We start from the raw sequence: 15,626 nt of genomic DNA, 5'->3' as shown, positions 1-15,626 counted from the left end.
CATGGCTATTATGTGTATTTGGGCAACACATGCATCCTTTCCAGCCCCTGACCAGAGTCCAGTGATGGCTCCAGCCCCTGACCAGAGTCCAGAGAGGACTCCTGCTAAGGCCACGGAGGCTGCACCTCTACCTGCACTGCCATGTTCCCTTGAACTGCCTGCACCTCCATGTCTCCTTGAACTGCCGATGCTGCCCTTGAGGTGTCTTAACATCGCCAATGCTCCACGGCCCAGGTCCACCCATGCTCTCTGGCTCCCTGAGACTGTGTGTTTCCCTGCCCATGCTACATTATGGAAGGTGACACAGGGCTGGCTGTGTTCATTGCAACTGTCTGCACTAAGAATGATCTGCTCCCACCTGGATCTCTTTGAAAAGGGAGGCCAGGCATGTGGCCCTCGTGGCAGCTTAGATCATAGGGGTCACAAATGGAATTGGCGAAGGTGCTTAAGAAGGTAAGCTTCGTCTCTGGAAGCAAACGCAAGGATCTTTGTGTGTTGTGGAAGGATATATGAAGGTATGTGTCTTTCAGATCTATTGTAACAAACCAGTACTCAGACTTGATTTGGGACACAATGGCCCGGTTTGACAGACAGGGCTCAGCCTAAGACAGGACTAGGCCTTAGTTCAATTAGGGCATTTAAGTATTTTTTTATAAACATTCTCTAGAAAAAAAAAACATTACTGGTGTGCATATTGAGACAAAACAATGGCACTGACATTTTAAATTATGACAGTGCAAGTTACTTTCAGTTAAAACAGCTCAAACATGCATTTTAGTCTAGGACTAGCTTAAGCCTTGTCTGTGAAACTGTGGGAATAAGTTAAAATCTTGAGCCTGTAAGGCCACAGAGTAGGGTTCAGATGATACAGATCCAATATTAGTCCAGGTCCAACTTGACCGGGTCACAAATGATCTTCTCTTTGCTGCTGATATAGGGGTTTGTAGTATTTTAGTCTTATTAGACATTACTGCTGCTTTTGACATAGTATATCATGCTGTCCTTCTTGAAAGGTTGTGTGTATGGTTAGGAATCTCTGGTACTTAATTTTAATGGTTTACATCTTATCTTACTAATCGATTTCAGTTTGTGTGCCTGGGGATCAATCAGTCTGAACCAATACTAGTTCAGCAGGGTGTCCCACAGGAGTCTGTACTTGGGGCCCATCTTGTTTAGCATTTATATGTTGCCTTTGGGTGAGATCATTCGTAAGTTTAGGTTAGGGTTTCATTGTTATGCTGACGATACACAGATCTATGTCAGCATGCACCCTAATCCAAACCTTGCAATTACAACTCTTACTACCTGCTTGGATGAGGTAAAATGGGTAAAAATACGTTTGCAAGGCACTGTATATTCATACACAAAATATGATATTTACACATATGCTTGGCAGTTTAAAGTATCAAACTTTGATTGGAAGATGTGTCCTGGCAGAATCTGTGTATGAAATGCAGAATGTACCTCTGACACCTGTTCATCTGGAACTCCTGCAGCTGCTGCTGGAAGCCATAGTTTGGGCCCACAAAAGAGCGCACAGCCTTCACCGCAGTGAGACACTCTTCCCAGCCATAGCTGGTGACAGTCATGATGTAAGCCACCACCATGGTGGTACTGCGAGACACCCCAGCAAGACTGTAGCAGGAAAAGGGTTTGTTAGGTTGAGTTTGAACATTGAGTAGCATGAATTATAATGAATGACACATTGTTTGGCATGGGGATCATCTTCATTTACACAGACTGTAGTATTACTTGCAAAAAAACAAACAAACAAAAAGAAAACAATGACCTGTCTAGGCTGTAATACTGGTAAAGGAAAAAAAGCTGAATGATGCAAGCCAAACAATATGTTACAGTTAAACTAGCCTGCTGAAACAGCTCACACCATATCACATACCAAAAGACCAATAATACCACACAAATATAAAACCCACCAATGAACTAGACATGCCCCTCCATTAAGTCGACACTCATGGATAAAGCGTATGGACTCTTTGAAATGTTGAGACCTGACAAGACACAAGAAACTGACCTTAGGTGCATCACAACACTAAATACAGATATTTTCCAAGATAGAATATATTAACAAGTAGACATAGGATAGGATATCTAAATACAAATGTCTAGGTGTTTCTAAATATGAAGGGTTGAGTATGAAGGGTTGCGTATGAATATCTTACTCAGGACAGTACTAAATAAAAAATGATATGGATTTTGTATGATATTGTTAAAATTATTCACATTTTGACAGATTCTGCAAGTGGTTCACAAACTTTCAACCAGCACTATGTGTGTGTGTGTATATATATATATATATATATATATATATATATATATATATATATATATATATATATATATATAATGTGTGTGTATATATATATATATATATATATATATATATATATATATGTGTGTGTGTGTGTGTGTGTATATATATATATATATATATATATAGGAAAAGGGTTTGTTAGGTTGAGTTTATATATATAATATCCATATGCAGCTTTAATGAGTAATCGTAGTCGTACAGGCAATGGTCAGATAACGGCAACAGGGATAACATAGACAAGGCAATAACAAGGTCAATACCAGGCAGAGAATCAGGGCAGGCGGCGGACAGAACAGGGTAATCCAGGGAACAGGCAGAGATATCACAAGGCAGGTGGCAATCGTTAAACAAGGTGCAGGTGGCAATCGTTAAACAAGGTAAACAGGCAGTCCAGGGTCATACACAAGATATGCAAAGCAAAACAAGACATCGCGAAGCAAGATGGGATATGAGAGTCTTTTATAGTCCAGCTAATGTGTAACAGGTGGAAGTGTAATCAGCCCAGGTACGTGGTGTGGGAGTTGTAGTTCAATGACAGGTTAGTATTCCGGTCATTGGTGCCCTCAGGTGGCGATCGAGGGAGCCACAGAGACCATTTCGGTGACAGAGCCCCCTCCCTGCGAGCGGCTCCTGAAGCGAGATGGACGTTGACATTGAGTTTCTGGAAGAAGGATGACCAGAGGCGGGAGGTAAACTGGGGTCCGCGATCTGAGACGATGTCCTCGGGTAGGCTGTAGAAGCGGAAAACGTAGTTACACAGATGTTCCGCGGTCTCGAGTGCAGTGGGCAGTTTGGTTAGAGGTATGAAACGGCAGGCCTTGGAGAATTATGGTGAGCGATTGATTATGGTGAGTATGGTGGTATAACCTTGGGAGTTGGGTAAGTCGGTGATGAAGTCGACAGCAATGTGAGACCATGGTCGTTGTGGAATGGTAGAGGTTGGAGAAGGCCCGCAGGTGAGTGACGGAGGGCTTTTGTAGTTTGACAAACGGTGCAATTCTGGACGTAAGTGACAATGTCTGAAGACAGAGTTGACCACCAGAAGCGATTGGTTACCAGCTGGGTAGTTGCGGCAATGCCACGGTGCCCAGCGCTGGGTGACGTATGAATCTCCTGAATGACTCGCTGACGAAGTGTGGAAGAGACGTAAGTGAGCGAAGCTGGGCAATCTGCGGGAACGGGCTCCTGTCGTTGGGCTTTAGTTATTTCAGCCATGATGTCCCATTGTACGGGTGCGAGGAGAATAGTTGCGGGCAGTATGGGTTCATTAGATGGTGGAGTGAGACTGGATTTGAATTGTCGTGAGAGTGCATCTGCCTTCGTGTTCTTTGAGCCAGGACGGTAAGTTACATTGGCCTGACGATGGTTGAGGCACTTGGCGGATCTCATGTACTCCAGGTTGCGGTGATCAGTCAGGACGGTGAAAGGATGTTTGCTTCCCTCCATCCAGTGCCCCCAGTGCTCCATGGCCGCCTTCATGGCCAGCAATTCACGGTTCCCAACATCATAGTTCTGTTCTGGAGGGGTACGTTTTCAAGAATAGAAAACACAAGGGAACCATTTAGGAGGGCTGCCCTGTCTCTGTGACAATATCGTGCCAATACCAGTGCTAGAGGCATCAATCTCCACAATGAACTCTCTCTCAGGGTCTGGATGATGCAGGATGGGCGCAGAGGTAAACAGTTCCTTTAGCTTCCAGAACGCTTCTGTAGCCGCCGGTGTCCACTCGAGTTTATGGTTAGTTCCCATTCAGTCGGTCACGTTCGACGTACGTCGGACAGACCGACGAATAGGAATCTCGCTAGAGAGGCCAATCTACTTCGAGTGTAACTAAACGAGCCAATGCACATTGGCATGCAATCATATGCATCAGCTGCTTGCCTCGCAGCGCGGGTACATAATGAGCAGCAGGTGCGTTGCATCTTCAGCTTTTTCGCTGAGGAGCCAAACCTTCTCAACACTGAAGAAGATAGCTACTGAAAGCACGAGTGTGAACGAGTCTGCTCTTCGAGACGTCTCTTGGTTGCGGTGCAGGCGGACAGCGCAGCAGCGGGGCCGATTTCTCCTTTGTTTTTTTTTGCCTTTTTATTTGAGCAAAAGCTGTAATCAGCGTGAAGGCCGTTCTCACGGCTGGTGAAACGGTGCGCCTAGAGCGCTAAAAAGCTGTTATTACAGCTGGTAAGAGAGCGCCTTCAAGGAGAGTGCACACGACAGGCTGCACATTTCCCTGTCTGTGCTGCAGCGGCTTTTCCCCTGCGTGCTTCAGCACCTAAAAGAGTCAGTCCTTGAAAGAGCTTACACGAGTAGTTCACATCTTTTTAAAGATGCCGTTTTACTTGTGTGTTTCTGGATGCGGTCGTTACCTGGCGCCTCGGGATGGTCACCAGCGCTGTATCGCGTGCTTGGGCTTAAGGCACGCTGAGGCGGCGTTTGTGGACGAGTCATGTACCCATTGTGGGAAGATGACCGTCGCGGAGCTGCGGTCGAGACTCCACTTTCTGCAAAGGGGTGGAGTCCCGGTCCCGACGCCTCGTTCCAATCCTCCTCAGAGGGTTGCTTCGGACGGCGGGGCTGTTGACTTGAGGATCACGGTGAGCGAGTTTCCTTCGGGGAACCAACCCCCTAGGAACCCTCACCCCTCTTGCGCTCCGCAGCCAGTAGAGCTGCCGGGGGAACGCGGTGGACCACCCCAGAGGTGTGTACCATCCGTATCCTTCGGAGCTCCCCAAGACGACCGGATGTCGATCGCTGCATCGGAGGGTGAGCCTGACGCTTCTGGGGATGACGATTCGGCGCAGCTGCCTCCCTCGGGAGTGACGACTGTGCCCGATTCAGACCCGGAAATGATGGCTATGCTTTCCCGGGCCGCCAACAGGGTCGGGCTCGTGTGGAACCCTCCACCGTGTCCCGAGCCCTCAAGGTTGGATGATTGGTATCTCGGGGTGGCAAGGGCTGGTTCTCAGGCCAAGGCACTGAAGGACCTGCACGAGGGTGGTCACGATCCGCAAGTTCTACAAGAACTTCGTGCCGCGACGGACCTCGCGCTTCGAGCGACGAAGGTTACGGCGTGGTCAGTGGGTCGTGCGATGTCCACCATGGTGGTCCAGGAACGCCATCTCTGGCTGTGTCTTGCGGACATGAGGGATACCGACAAAGTCAGGTTTCTTAATTCCCCCGTGTCCCAGACCGGCCTCTTCGGCGATGCGGTCGAGAACTTTGCCCAACAGTTCTCGGCTGTACAAAAGCAGTCAGAGGCCATCAGTCACATCCTGCCGAGGCGGTCAGCTGCTGCACCTCCACCGCCGGCGGCACCTCAGACTGCCCGTCGCCGAGGGCACCCCCTGCAGCCGCCCCCACTCCCACGCCCCAGCAGCAGCAGCCTCCATCCAAGCGGCGTCGTGGAGCCGGTCGCGGGCGGGGTGCCCAGCCCGTCCAGCCATCCCCTAAGAAGAAGGGTGGCAAGGCCAAGTCCAAGCGGCCCTAGGACGGGCGACCCGGAGATGGACGGAACTGCTCTTCAGGAGGTGGTGACCGCACCGCTCCTTCCCCCGGAGGAGGGCCGAATGGAGAATCTTTTGTTTCCCCTTTTTGTTCCGCCACTGGCTCAACGGCCAGCGGTACCCAAATTTTCAATAAAAGAGCAGTTTCCTCTATCTCCAGGTCCGAAGAGGGCTCGGAGAGCAGTGGGAGGGCTAGAACCTCACCACTCTCATCCACCTCTTCTGTCGCCAGCGGACAGCAGCGAGCAGCAGGTAGGCAAAACCTCGACTGCTCCCTCTGTCCACCCGTGGAAGCAGGTAAGTGTTGCACAACACACTGTGACCCCGCTTCGGGCTGCCTCACACAGAGAGCCTCCCGGGCCGCGTCCCTGCGTTACACCTCGATTCAGCCCCTACTTCATTGTACCCAAGAAAAGCGGCGGGTTACGACCGATCTTGGACCTGCGAGTTTTGAATCGGAGCCTTCACAAGCTACCGTTCAAAATGCTCACGCAGAAACGCATTTTCGAGTGCATCCGTCCCCGAGATTGGTTTGCAGCGATCGACCTGAAGGACGCGTACTTCCATGTTTCGATTCTTCCGCGACACAGGCCATTCCTGAGATTCCGTTCGAAGGTCGAGCATATCAGTACAGAGTCCTACCCTTCGGGCTGGCCCTGTCTCCCCGCGTCTTCACGAAAGTCGTGGAGGGAGCCCCTGTTCCCATGAGAGAACAGGGTGTTCGCATTCTCAACTATCTAGACGACTGGCTCATCCTAGCACAGTCTCGGGATCAGTTGTGCGAACACAGGGATTTGGTGCTCAGTCACCTCAGCCAGTTGGGGCTTCGGGTCAACTGGGAAAAGAGCAAACTCGCCCCAGTGCAGAGGATCTCTTTTCTCGGTATGGAGTTGGATTCGATCGAACAGATAGCACGCCTCACAGAGGAACGTGCTCGGTCGGTGTTGAACTGCCTGAATACATTCAATGGCAGGATAGCGGTCCCACTGAAGTTCTTTCAGAGGCTCCTGGGGCATATGGCGGCTGCAGCGGCTGTAACACCGCTCGGTCTGCTTCATATGAGACCGCTTCAGCACTGGCTTCACGGCCGAGTCCCGAGATGGGCGTGGCAGCGCGGCACGTTCCGGGTGCCAATCACTCAGGAGTGCCAATCACTCAGGAGTGCCGCCGAACCTTCAGTCCGTGGTCGGACCCTTTGTTTCTTCGGGCAGGAGTGCCCCTAGAACAAGTGTCCCGGCATGCTGTGGTTTTCACAGATGCTTCTGCCACCGCCTGGGGTGCCACGTACAACGGGCATGCAGTCTCAGGGGTTTGGACGGGACCCCATCTGCATTGGCACATCAATTGCCTCGAGTTGCTGGCAGTACGCCTTGCTCTGAGCCGCCTCAAAGGCCTGCTTCAGGGCAAGCATGTACTGGTCCGTACGGACAACACTGCGACCGTTGCGTACATCAACCGTCAAGGTGGTCTACACTCCCGTCGCATGTCGCAACTCGCCCGCCATCTCCTCCTGTGGAGTCGGAAGCATCTGAGGTCGCTTCGCGCCATTCATGTCCCCGGTGTGCTCAACCGTGTGGCCGACAAGCTATCACAAGCTGCGCTGCCAGGAGAGTGGTGACTCCACCCCCAGGTGGTTCAGCTGATCTGGAGAGAATTCGGAAGAGGCTCAGGTAGACCTGTTTGCCTCACCAGAAACCTCCCACTGCCAGTTGTTTTACTCTCTGACCGAGGAGACACTCGGGACAGATGCACTGGCTCACAGCTGGCCCCGGGGCCTGCGCAAATATGCGTTTCCCCCAGTGAGCCTACTTGCACAGACCCTGTGCAAAGTCAGGGAGGACGAGGAGCAGGTCTTGTTAGTTGCGCCTTACTGGCCCAACCTGACCTGGTTCCCAGAACTCTCACTCCTCGCGACAGCCCCTCCCTGGCCCATCCCTCTGAGGAAGGACCTCCTCTCTCAGAGACGGGGCACTCTTTGGCACCCGCGTCCAGACCTCTGGAAACTCCATGTCTGGTCCCTGGACGGGACGCGGAGGTTCTAGGTGACTTACCCCCTGAGGTACTTAACACCATCACTTCGGCACGTGCACTGTCTACGAGACGTGCTTACGCCTCGAAGTGGAACCTGTTCGTCGAGTGGTGTTCTTCTCGCCGAGAAGACCCCCGAAGATGCTCGATCGGAGTCGTGCTTTCCTTCTTGCAGCAAGGGTTGGAGCGTAGGCTGTCCCCCTCCACCCTCAAAGTCCATAATGCTGCCATATCCGCTTACCACGACCACATAGATGGCAAATCTGTTGGTCAGCACGACCTGGTCATCAGGTTCCTTAGGGGGGCGAGACGGTTAAATCCTCCTCGTCCCCCCTCCATACCCTCTTGGGACCTTACTCTGGTGCTCAGAGCACTCCAGATTGCTCCCTTTGAGCCTTTGCTGTCAGCAGACTTAAAGATTCTCTCTATGAAGACTTTGCTGCTGATTGGCCTCCATCAAGAGGGTAGGGGACCTGCAGTCATTTTCGGTCGACGAATCCGGGTGACAGCCACATGGTACTGAGACCCCGGCCTGGCTATGTGCCCAAGGTTCCTACCACTCCCTTCAGGGACCAGGTAGTGAGCCTGCAAGCGCTGCCCTCGGAGGAGGCAGACCCAGCCCTGGCTTTGCTCTGTCCAGTTCGCGCCTTGCGACTGTACATAGACAGAACTTGAAGCTTCAGGACCTCAGACCAGCTCTTTGTCTGTTACGGAGGCCAGCAGAAGGGAAAGGCTGTCTCCAAGCAGAGGATGGCCCACTGGATAGTGGATGCCATCGCCCTGGCTTACCAAGCTCAGGGCGTGCCCTGCCCGCTCAGGTTGCATGCCCACTCCACGAGAGGTGTGGCTTCCTCCTGGGCGCTGGCTTGTGGCACCTCGCTAACAGACATTTGTAGAGCTGCGGGCTGGGCGACACCTAACACGTTCGCTAGATACTATAGCCTTCGTGTCGAGCAGGTCTCCTCCCGTGTTCTCGCCTCAGGTCAGAGGCACGGAGAGGCCCCGGCTTAGTGTCGGCTTGCTGCGCTACATGCGCATTCTATTCTCCCTGTTGAGTCCTCCGGTTACCCTTCGGCAGCCGACGTGGCGGAGCGTCTGGCGCCAGGCCTATACTCCGTTGTATCCTTGAGAACCGGATTTAGGCTGGGTTCCATATGTGTGACCCTACAGGGATCCCATATGGCTTTTTCCACGGCTGCTCCTAAACAAAGCCCGTGTCTTTCCCTCTGGGAGAATCCATCTCTCACCGAGTGGAGTCACCCCAGTTCTTCCATATGTTGTACAACCTACAAGGTTAGTCCATATGTACTTATCCATATAACTCCTTCGGGGAAGGATATGGCTTCCGCAGCGTTCCTTATCGCATGTAAGGCTACGCTTTCCCAGCGGTATCCAATTGTCGCACTGAGTGGGTTTGGGAACAACAGTGATCGACCCTCTCTGCGTGAGCCTGGTCCCACCGTCCTTAGGCAAGGGGGTTCAGGTGGCTCACGACAGAGCGCTGGAAGAGGGCAGCTCCTGTGGCGCTTTGGTAGGGATTCCTATTCGTCGGTCTGTCCGACGTACGTCGAATGTGACCGACTGAATGGGAACGTCTCGGTTACATAGGTAACGTCTCGGTTACAAAGGTAACCCTCGTTCCCTGAAGGAGGGAACAGAGACGTACGTCGGACAGACCGACGAATAGGAATCTCGCTAGAGAGGCCAATCTACTTCGAGTGTAACTAAAACGAGCCAATGCACATTGGCATGCAATCATATGCATCAGCTGCTCGCCTCGCAGCGCGGGTATATAATGAGCAGCAGGTGCGTTGCATCTTCAGGTTTTCGCTGAGGAGCCGAACCGGATAGGTGGCAGCATCAGCGGGGTACAGTGACTGTGGCGACGGGACGTACGTCTCCGTTCCCTCCTTCAGGGAACGAGGGTTACCTTTGTAACCGAGACGTTCCCATTCAGTCGTTCACGTTCGACGTACGTCGGACAGACCGACGAATAGGAATCCCTACCAAAGCGCCACAGGAGCTGCCCCCTTCCAGCGCTCTGTTGTAAGCCACCTGAACCCCCTTGCCTGAGGATGGTGGGACAGGGCTAACACAGAGAGAGTCGATCACTGCTGTTCCCCAAAACCCATTCAGTGAGACTATTGGATAACGCTGGGAAAGCGTACCCTTCGCTGGGAAAGGAACGCTGCGGAAGCCACATCCTTCCCCGAAGGAGTTATGTGGAGAAGTACATATGGACAACCCTGTAGGGCTGTGCTACATATGGAAGAGCTGGGGTGACTCCAACCCGATGAAGGGTAGGTTCTCCCAGAGGGAAAGACACGGGCTTCGTTTAGGAGCAACCGTGGAACCAACCATATGGGATCCCCGTAGGGTCACACATATGGAACCCAGCCTAAACCCGGTTCTCAAGGATACAACGGAGTATAGGCCTGGCGCCAGACGCTCCGCCACGTCGGCGGACTCGACAGGGTCTGCCTTGTAGGGACTCTCTGGAGAAAAGAAGCGCATGTAGCGCAGCAAGCCGACACTAAGCCGGGGCCTCTCCGTGCCTCTGACCTGTGGCGAGAACATGGGAGGAGACCGGCTCTACACGAAGGCTATAGTATCTAGCGAACGTGTTAGGTGTCGCCCAGCCCGCAGCTCTACAAATGTCTGTCAGCGAGGCGCCACGAGCCAGCGCCCAGGAGGATGCGACACCTCTCGTGGAGGGAGCATGCAACCTGAGCGGGCAGGGCACGCCCTGAGCTTGGTAAGCCAGGGCGATGGCATCCACTATCCAGTGGGCCATCCTCTGCTTGGAGACAGCCTTTCCCTTCTGCTGGCCTCCATAACAGACAAGAGCTGGTCTGAGGTCCTGAGGCTTTAGGTTCTGTCTATGTACAGTCGCAAAGCGCGGACTGGACAGAGTAAAGCCAGGGCTGGGTCTGCCTCCTCCGAGGGCAGCGCTTGCAGGCTCACCACCTGGTCCCTGAAGGGAGTGGTAGGAACCTTGGGCACATAGCCAGGCCGGGGTCTTAGTACCACGTGGCTATCACCCGGCCCGAACTCCAGGCACGATTCGTCGACCGAAAATGACTGCAGGTCCCCTACCCTCTTGATGGAGGCCAATGCCACCAGCAGCAAAGTCTTCATAGACAGAATCTTTAAGTCTGCTGACAGCAAAGGCTCAAAGGGAGCAATCTGAAGTGCTCTCAGCACCAGAGTGAGGTCCCAAGAGGGTATGGAGAGGGGACGAGAAGGATTTAACCGTCTCGCCCCCCTAAGGAACCTGATGACCAGGTCGTGCTGACCAACAGATTTGCCATCTAAGTGGTCGTGGTAAGCGGATATAGCAGCAGTATGGACTTTGAGGGAGGAGGGGGGACAGCCTACGCTCCAACCCTACTGCAAGAAGGAAAGCACGACTCTGATCGAGCATCTTCGGGGGTCTTCCCGGCGAGAAGAGCACCACTCGACGAACAGGTTCCACTTTGAGGCGTAAGCACATCTCGTAGACAGTGCACGTGCCGAAGTGATGGTGTTAAGTACCTCAGGGGGTAAGTCACCTAGAACCTCCGCATCCCGTCCAAGGGACCAGACATGGAGTTTCCAGAGGTCTGGACGCGGGTGCCAAAGAGTGCCCCATCTCTGAGAAAGAAGGTCTTTCCTCAGAGGGATGGGCCAGGGAGGGGCTGTCGCGAGGAGTGAGAGTTCTGGGAACCAGGTCTGGTTGGGCCAGTAAGGCGCAACTAACAAGACCTGCTCCTCGTCCTCCCTGACTTTGCACAGGGTCTGTGCAAGTAGGCTCACTGGGGGAAACGCATATTTGCGCAGGCCCCGGGGCCAGCTGTGAGCCAGTGCATCTGTCCCGAGTGTCCCCTCGGTCAGAGAGTAAAACAACTGGCAGTGGGAGGTTTCTGGTGAGGCAAACAGGTCTACCTGAGGCTCTCCGAATTCTCTCCAGATCAGCTGAACCACCTGGGGGGTGGAGTCGCCACTCTTCTGGCAGCGCAGCTCGTGATAGCTCGTTGGCCACACGGTTGAGCACACCAGGAACATGAATGGCGCGAAGCGACCTCAGATGCTTCCGACTCCACAGGAGGAGATGGCGGGCGAGTTGCGACATGCGACGGGAGCGTAGACCACCTTGACGGTTGATGTACGCAACGGTCGCAGTGTTGTCCATACGGACCAGTACATGCTTGCCCTGAAGCAGGCCTTTGAGGCGGCTCAGAGCAAGGCGTACTGCCAGCAACTCGAGGCAATTGATGTGCCAATGCAGATGGGGTCCCGTCCAAACCCCTGAGACTGCATGCCCGTATTACGTGGCACCCCAGCCGGTGGCAGAAGCATCTGTGAACACCACAGCATGCCGGGACACCTGTTCTAGGGGCACTCCTGCCCGAAGAAACAAGGGGTCCGACCACGGACTGAAGGTTCGGCGGCACTCCTGAGTGATTGGCACCCGGAACGTGCCGCGCTGCCACGCCCATCTCGGGACTCGGCCGTGAAGCCAGTGCTGAAGCGGTCTCATATGAAACAGACCGAGCGGTGTTACAGCTGCAGCAGCCGCCATATGCCCCAGGAGCCTCTGAAAGAACTTCAGTGGGACCGCTGTCCTGCCATTGAATGTATTCAGGCAGTTCAACACCGACCGAGCACGTTCCTCTGTGAGGCGTGCTATCTGCTCGACCGAATCCAACTCCATACCGAGAAAAGAGATCCTCTGCACCGGGGCGAGTTTGCTCTTTTCCCAGTTGACCTGAAGCCCCAACTGGCTGAGGTGTCTGAGCACCAAAGCCCTGTGTTTGCACAACTGATCCCGGGACTGTGCTAGAATGAGCCAGTCGTCGAGATAGTTGAGAATGCGAACACCTGGTTCTCTCATGGGAACAAGGGCTCCCTCCACAACTTTCGTGAAGACGCGGGGAGACAGGGCCAGCCCGAAGGGTAGGACTCTGTACTGATATGCTCGACCTTCAAACGCGAATCTCAGGAATGGCCTGTGTCGCGGAAGAATTGAAACATGGAAGTACGCGTCCTTCAGGTCAATCGCTGCAAACCAATCTCGGGGACGGATGCACTCGAAAATGCGTTTCTGCGTGAGCATTTTGAATGGTAGCTTGTGGAGGCTCCGATTCAAAACTCGCAGGTCCAAGATCGATCGTAACCCGCCGCTTTTCTTGGGTACAATGAAGTAGGGGCTGTAGAACCCCGACCTCAAATCGGCTGGAGGGACCGGCTCTATCGCGTCCTTCGCCAGTAGGACTGCGATCTCCGCACGCAGGACAGGGGCATCGGCATCTTTCACTGTAGTGAAGTGGACGTCCCTGAACTTGGGGGGGGAAGCCGGGCGAACTGAATCGCAAAGCCGACCCTGATGGTCCGAAGGAGCCAGCGAGACGGACTGGGGAGCGCTAACCCGGCTCGCAGAGACCGTACAAGCAGGACCAAAGGGACCACCGGTGTACCCGCAGCAGGGCAGCGAGGTGGAACACAGGGACGCGGCTCGGGGGGCTCTCTTTGTGAGGCGGCCCGAAGCGGCGTCACAGTGTGCTAGGCAACACTTACCTGGCTCCACGGATGGACAGAGGGAGCAGTCGAGGCTTTGGCTGCCCGCTGCTCGCTGCTGTCCGCTGGCGACAGAAGAGGGGGATGAGAGTGGTGAGGTTTTTCTCCTCCCACTGCTCTCCAAACCCTCTTCAGACCTGGAAATGGAGGAACTGCTCTTTAAAATTTGGGTACCGCTGCCTCTTGGGTCAGTGGCGGAACAGAAACAAACCCAATAAAGGATTTACCACCTGGCCCTCCTCCAGGGGTGGAAGAGCAGCCCCACCCATCTCTGGGTCGCCCGTCTCAGGGGTGATTCTCACCAACCAGTTAAACAGCTGCAGAGACGGGAGGCGTCATCTCCCCACAATGGATACAGCAGAGCCTGCTGGGCCGGAGTTTCTTGCAGGGGACGACGCCCTTGGTGACGAGCAGACTGAGGGGCGGCCCAAGAGGAACTCAATGGTTTGTCATGGGAAGCTCCCCGATCTGCTACTAACTGAGGAGAACCGCTGGGCTCAGTCCTCGACAGTGTCACCGAAAGGCCACCTCGTAAGATGGGAGCATTGAGAAAGCATTTAGCTTGACAACCTCTCACACCTCACAAGGTAAGCCAGGGGGCACTTCTGGACCACGGAGGTGGACATCGTCTGGCTGAGGGCCTGCGCCGTGACTTTGATCACGGTTAGTCAACAAGCGCAGCTCAACCCCAGCACAGAACTACCCTCATGCAAAAAGAGTGCCTTGGCCTCACATGCAGGGTGGGTGTGGTCTGTGTACAGCCACCCCATCCAAGAGGGTAGTGAGAGAGGAAAAACTTATGCAGATTGGCTTATTCCATATTTATGGCACCAATATACCCCCATACTGCCAAGTTTTCCATGCACATCTGGAAGACCCAGGAAAGCATGGCTGTAAACTCTGAATCTGAGTCAGCATAAGCACACACCATTACAGTGGGCAGCGTCACCCTCATTTCCAGAGCATAACAGCACTCTCTCCGATGCTGCAATCGACGTCTGTCCCTCAGCTGGAGCTCTGAATGAAATGCTAGGTTCCCCTATGAAAAGGACCAGCAATCCAATCCAGAAACTGCACAGCTTGCAATGCGCTAGAGAGGGAGGGGCCCTAGGGGGTTGGTTCCCCGAAGGAACCCCTCAACCTCATGTCACCCAAGCCATATCAGCAAAGTAGACCTCTTCTGGTGCACCAGAGAGGGCGCTACAATGGAGATTACGCAAGGGAACCACGCATATAGAGCGCCGAGCGAGCGCTGGGTTGCCGTGACAACCCGCGCTGCAGCCCGGCAGCTCGACGGCACACGACACGCAGAGGAGCGAGAGGTTTGCTCTCGTTGATCTCCACGGTCTCCCAGAGTGTCGGGCAGACCCGCGGCTGTGCTTTTACACACAAGCGGCAGCTGGCCAACAACAGAGGGGACTCAAGCTTCCCGGAGAAAGAAGAGTCACGACCGGCGTGTCGACGTGATCATGTTCTCATATGAAAACATGAACACCCACGAACATCATTTCAGCACGCGCCCAGACATGCGAAACGGTGATCGTGGCCGTCAGTGAGGACAGGAACGATCGCATCCAGAAACACAAGTAGGATGTCGTCTTTAAAAAGACGCGAATCTACTTGTGTAAGCTCTTTCAGGGACTTTACTCTGAAGCACGAAGCACGCAGGGGAACGGCCAACGCAACACAGACAGAGATTGTATGCAGCCTGTCATGTGCTTTCTCTCTCTTTGAAGGCACTCACTCTTACCAGCTGTAAAAACGGCTTTTCAGCGCTCAAAAGCGCACCGTACCGGCCGTGAGAACAGCCTTCTGACGCTGTCAGACAGCTATTTGCTCAAAAACGGCAAACGAAACAAAAACAGAAAAAGAGAGGACTTCGACCCCGCTGCTGTGCTGTTCGCCCGCACTCGGAAAAAAAGAGAAGTTCAACCAAAAAGCTTGACTCGTCTTCTAGCAGACACTCGCTTGCAGAGAACAGGAACAAACACCGTTCGGCTCCGAAGCGAAAAGCTGAAGATGCAACGCACCTGCTGCTCATTATATACCCGCGCTGCAAGGCGAGCAGCTGATGCATATGATTGCATGCCAATGTGCATTGGCTCGTTTTAGTTACACTCGAAGTAGATTGGCCTCTCTAGCGAGATTCCTATTCGTCGGTCTGTCCGACGTACGTCGAACGTGACCGACTGAATGGGAACCCTCGTTCC

At 53.6% G+C, this 15,626-nt stretch overlaps 1 protein-coding gene across 1 annotated transcript in view; it reads right to left on the bottom strand.

Annotated features, from left to right (window-relative positions):
- The window catches only part of dusp22a (dual specificity phosphatase 22a), a 104,227-nt gene that overhangs the window by 54,615 nt on the left and 33,986 nt on the right, over window positions 1–15,626 (bottom strand). The window contains exons 4-5 of the mRNA XM_067389347.1: window positions 1,935–2,009; window positions 1,461–1,635 (exon numbers count right to left, since the gene is read on the bottom strand). Of these exons, the coding sequence (XP_067245448.1) occupies window positions 1,461–1,635; window positions 1,935–2,009 (250 nt within the window). The remainder of the gene's footprint in view (window positions 1–1,460; window positions 1,636–1,934; window positions 2,010–15,626) is intronic.

The sequence above is a fragment of the Chanodichthys erythropterus genome, chromosome 7 (assembly GCF_024489055.1).
Source record: "Chanodichthys erythropterus isolate Z2021 chromosome 7, ASM2448905v1, whole genome shotgun sequence".
Taxonomy (NCBI): domain Eukaryota; kingdom Metazoa; phylum Chordata; class Actinopteri; order Cypriniformes; family Xenocyprididae; genus Chanodichthys; species Chanodichthys erythropterus.
This window is presented reverse-complemented; position numbering and strand designations above follow the sequence as displayed.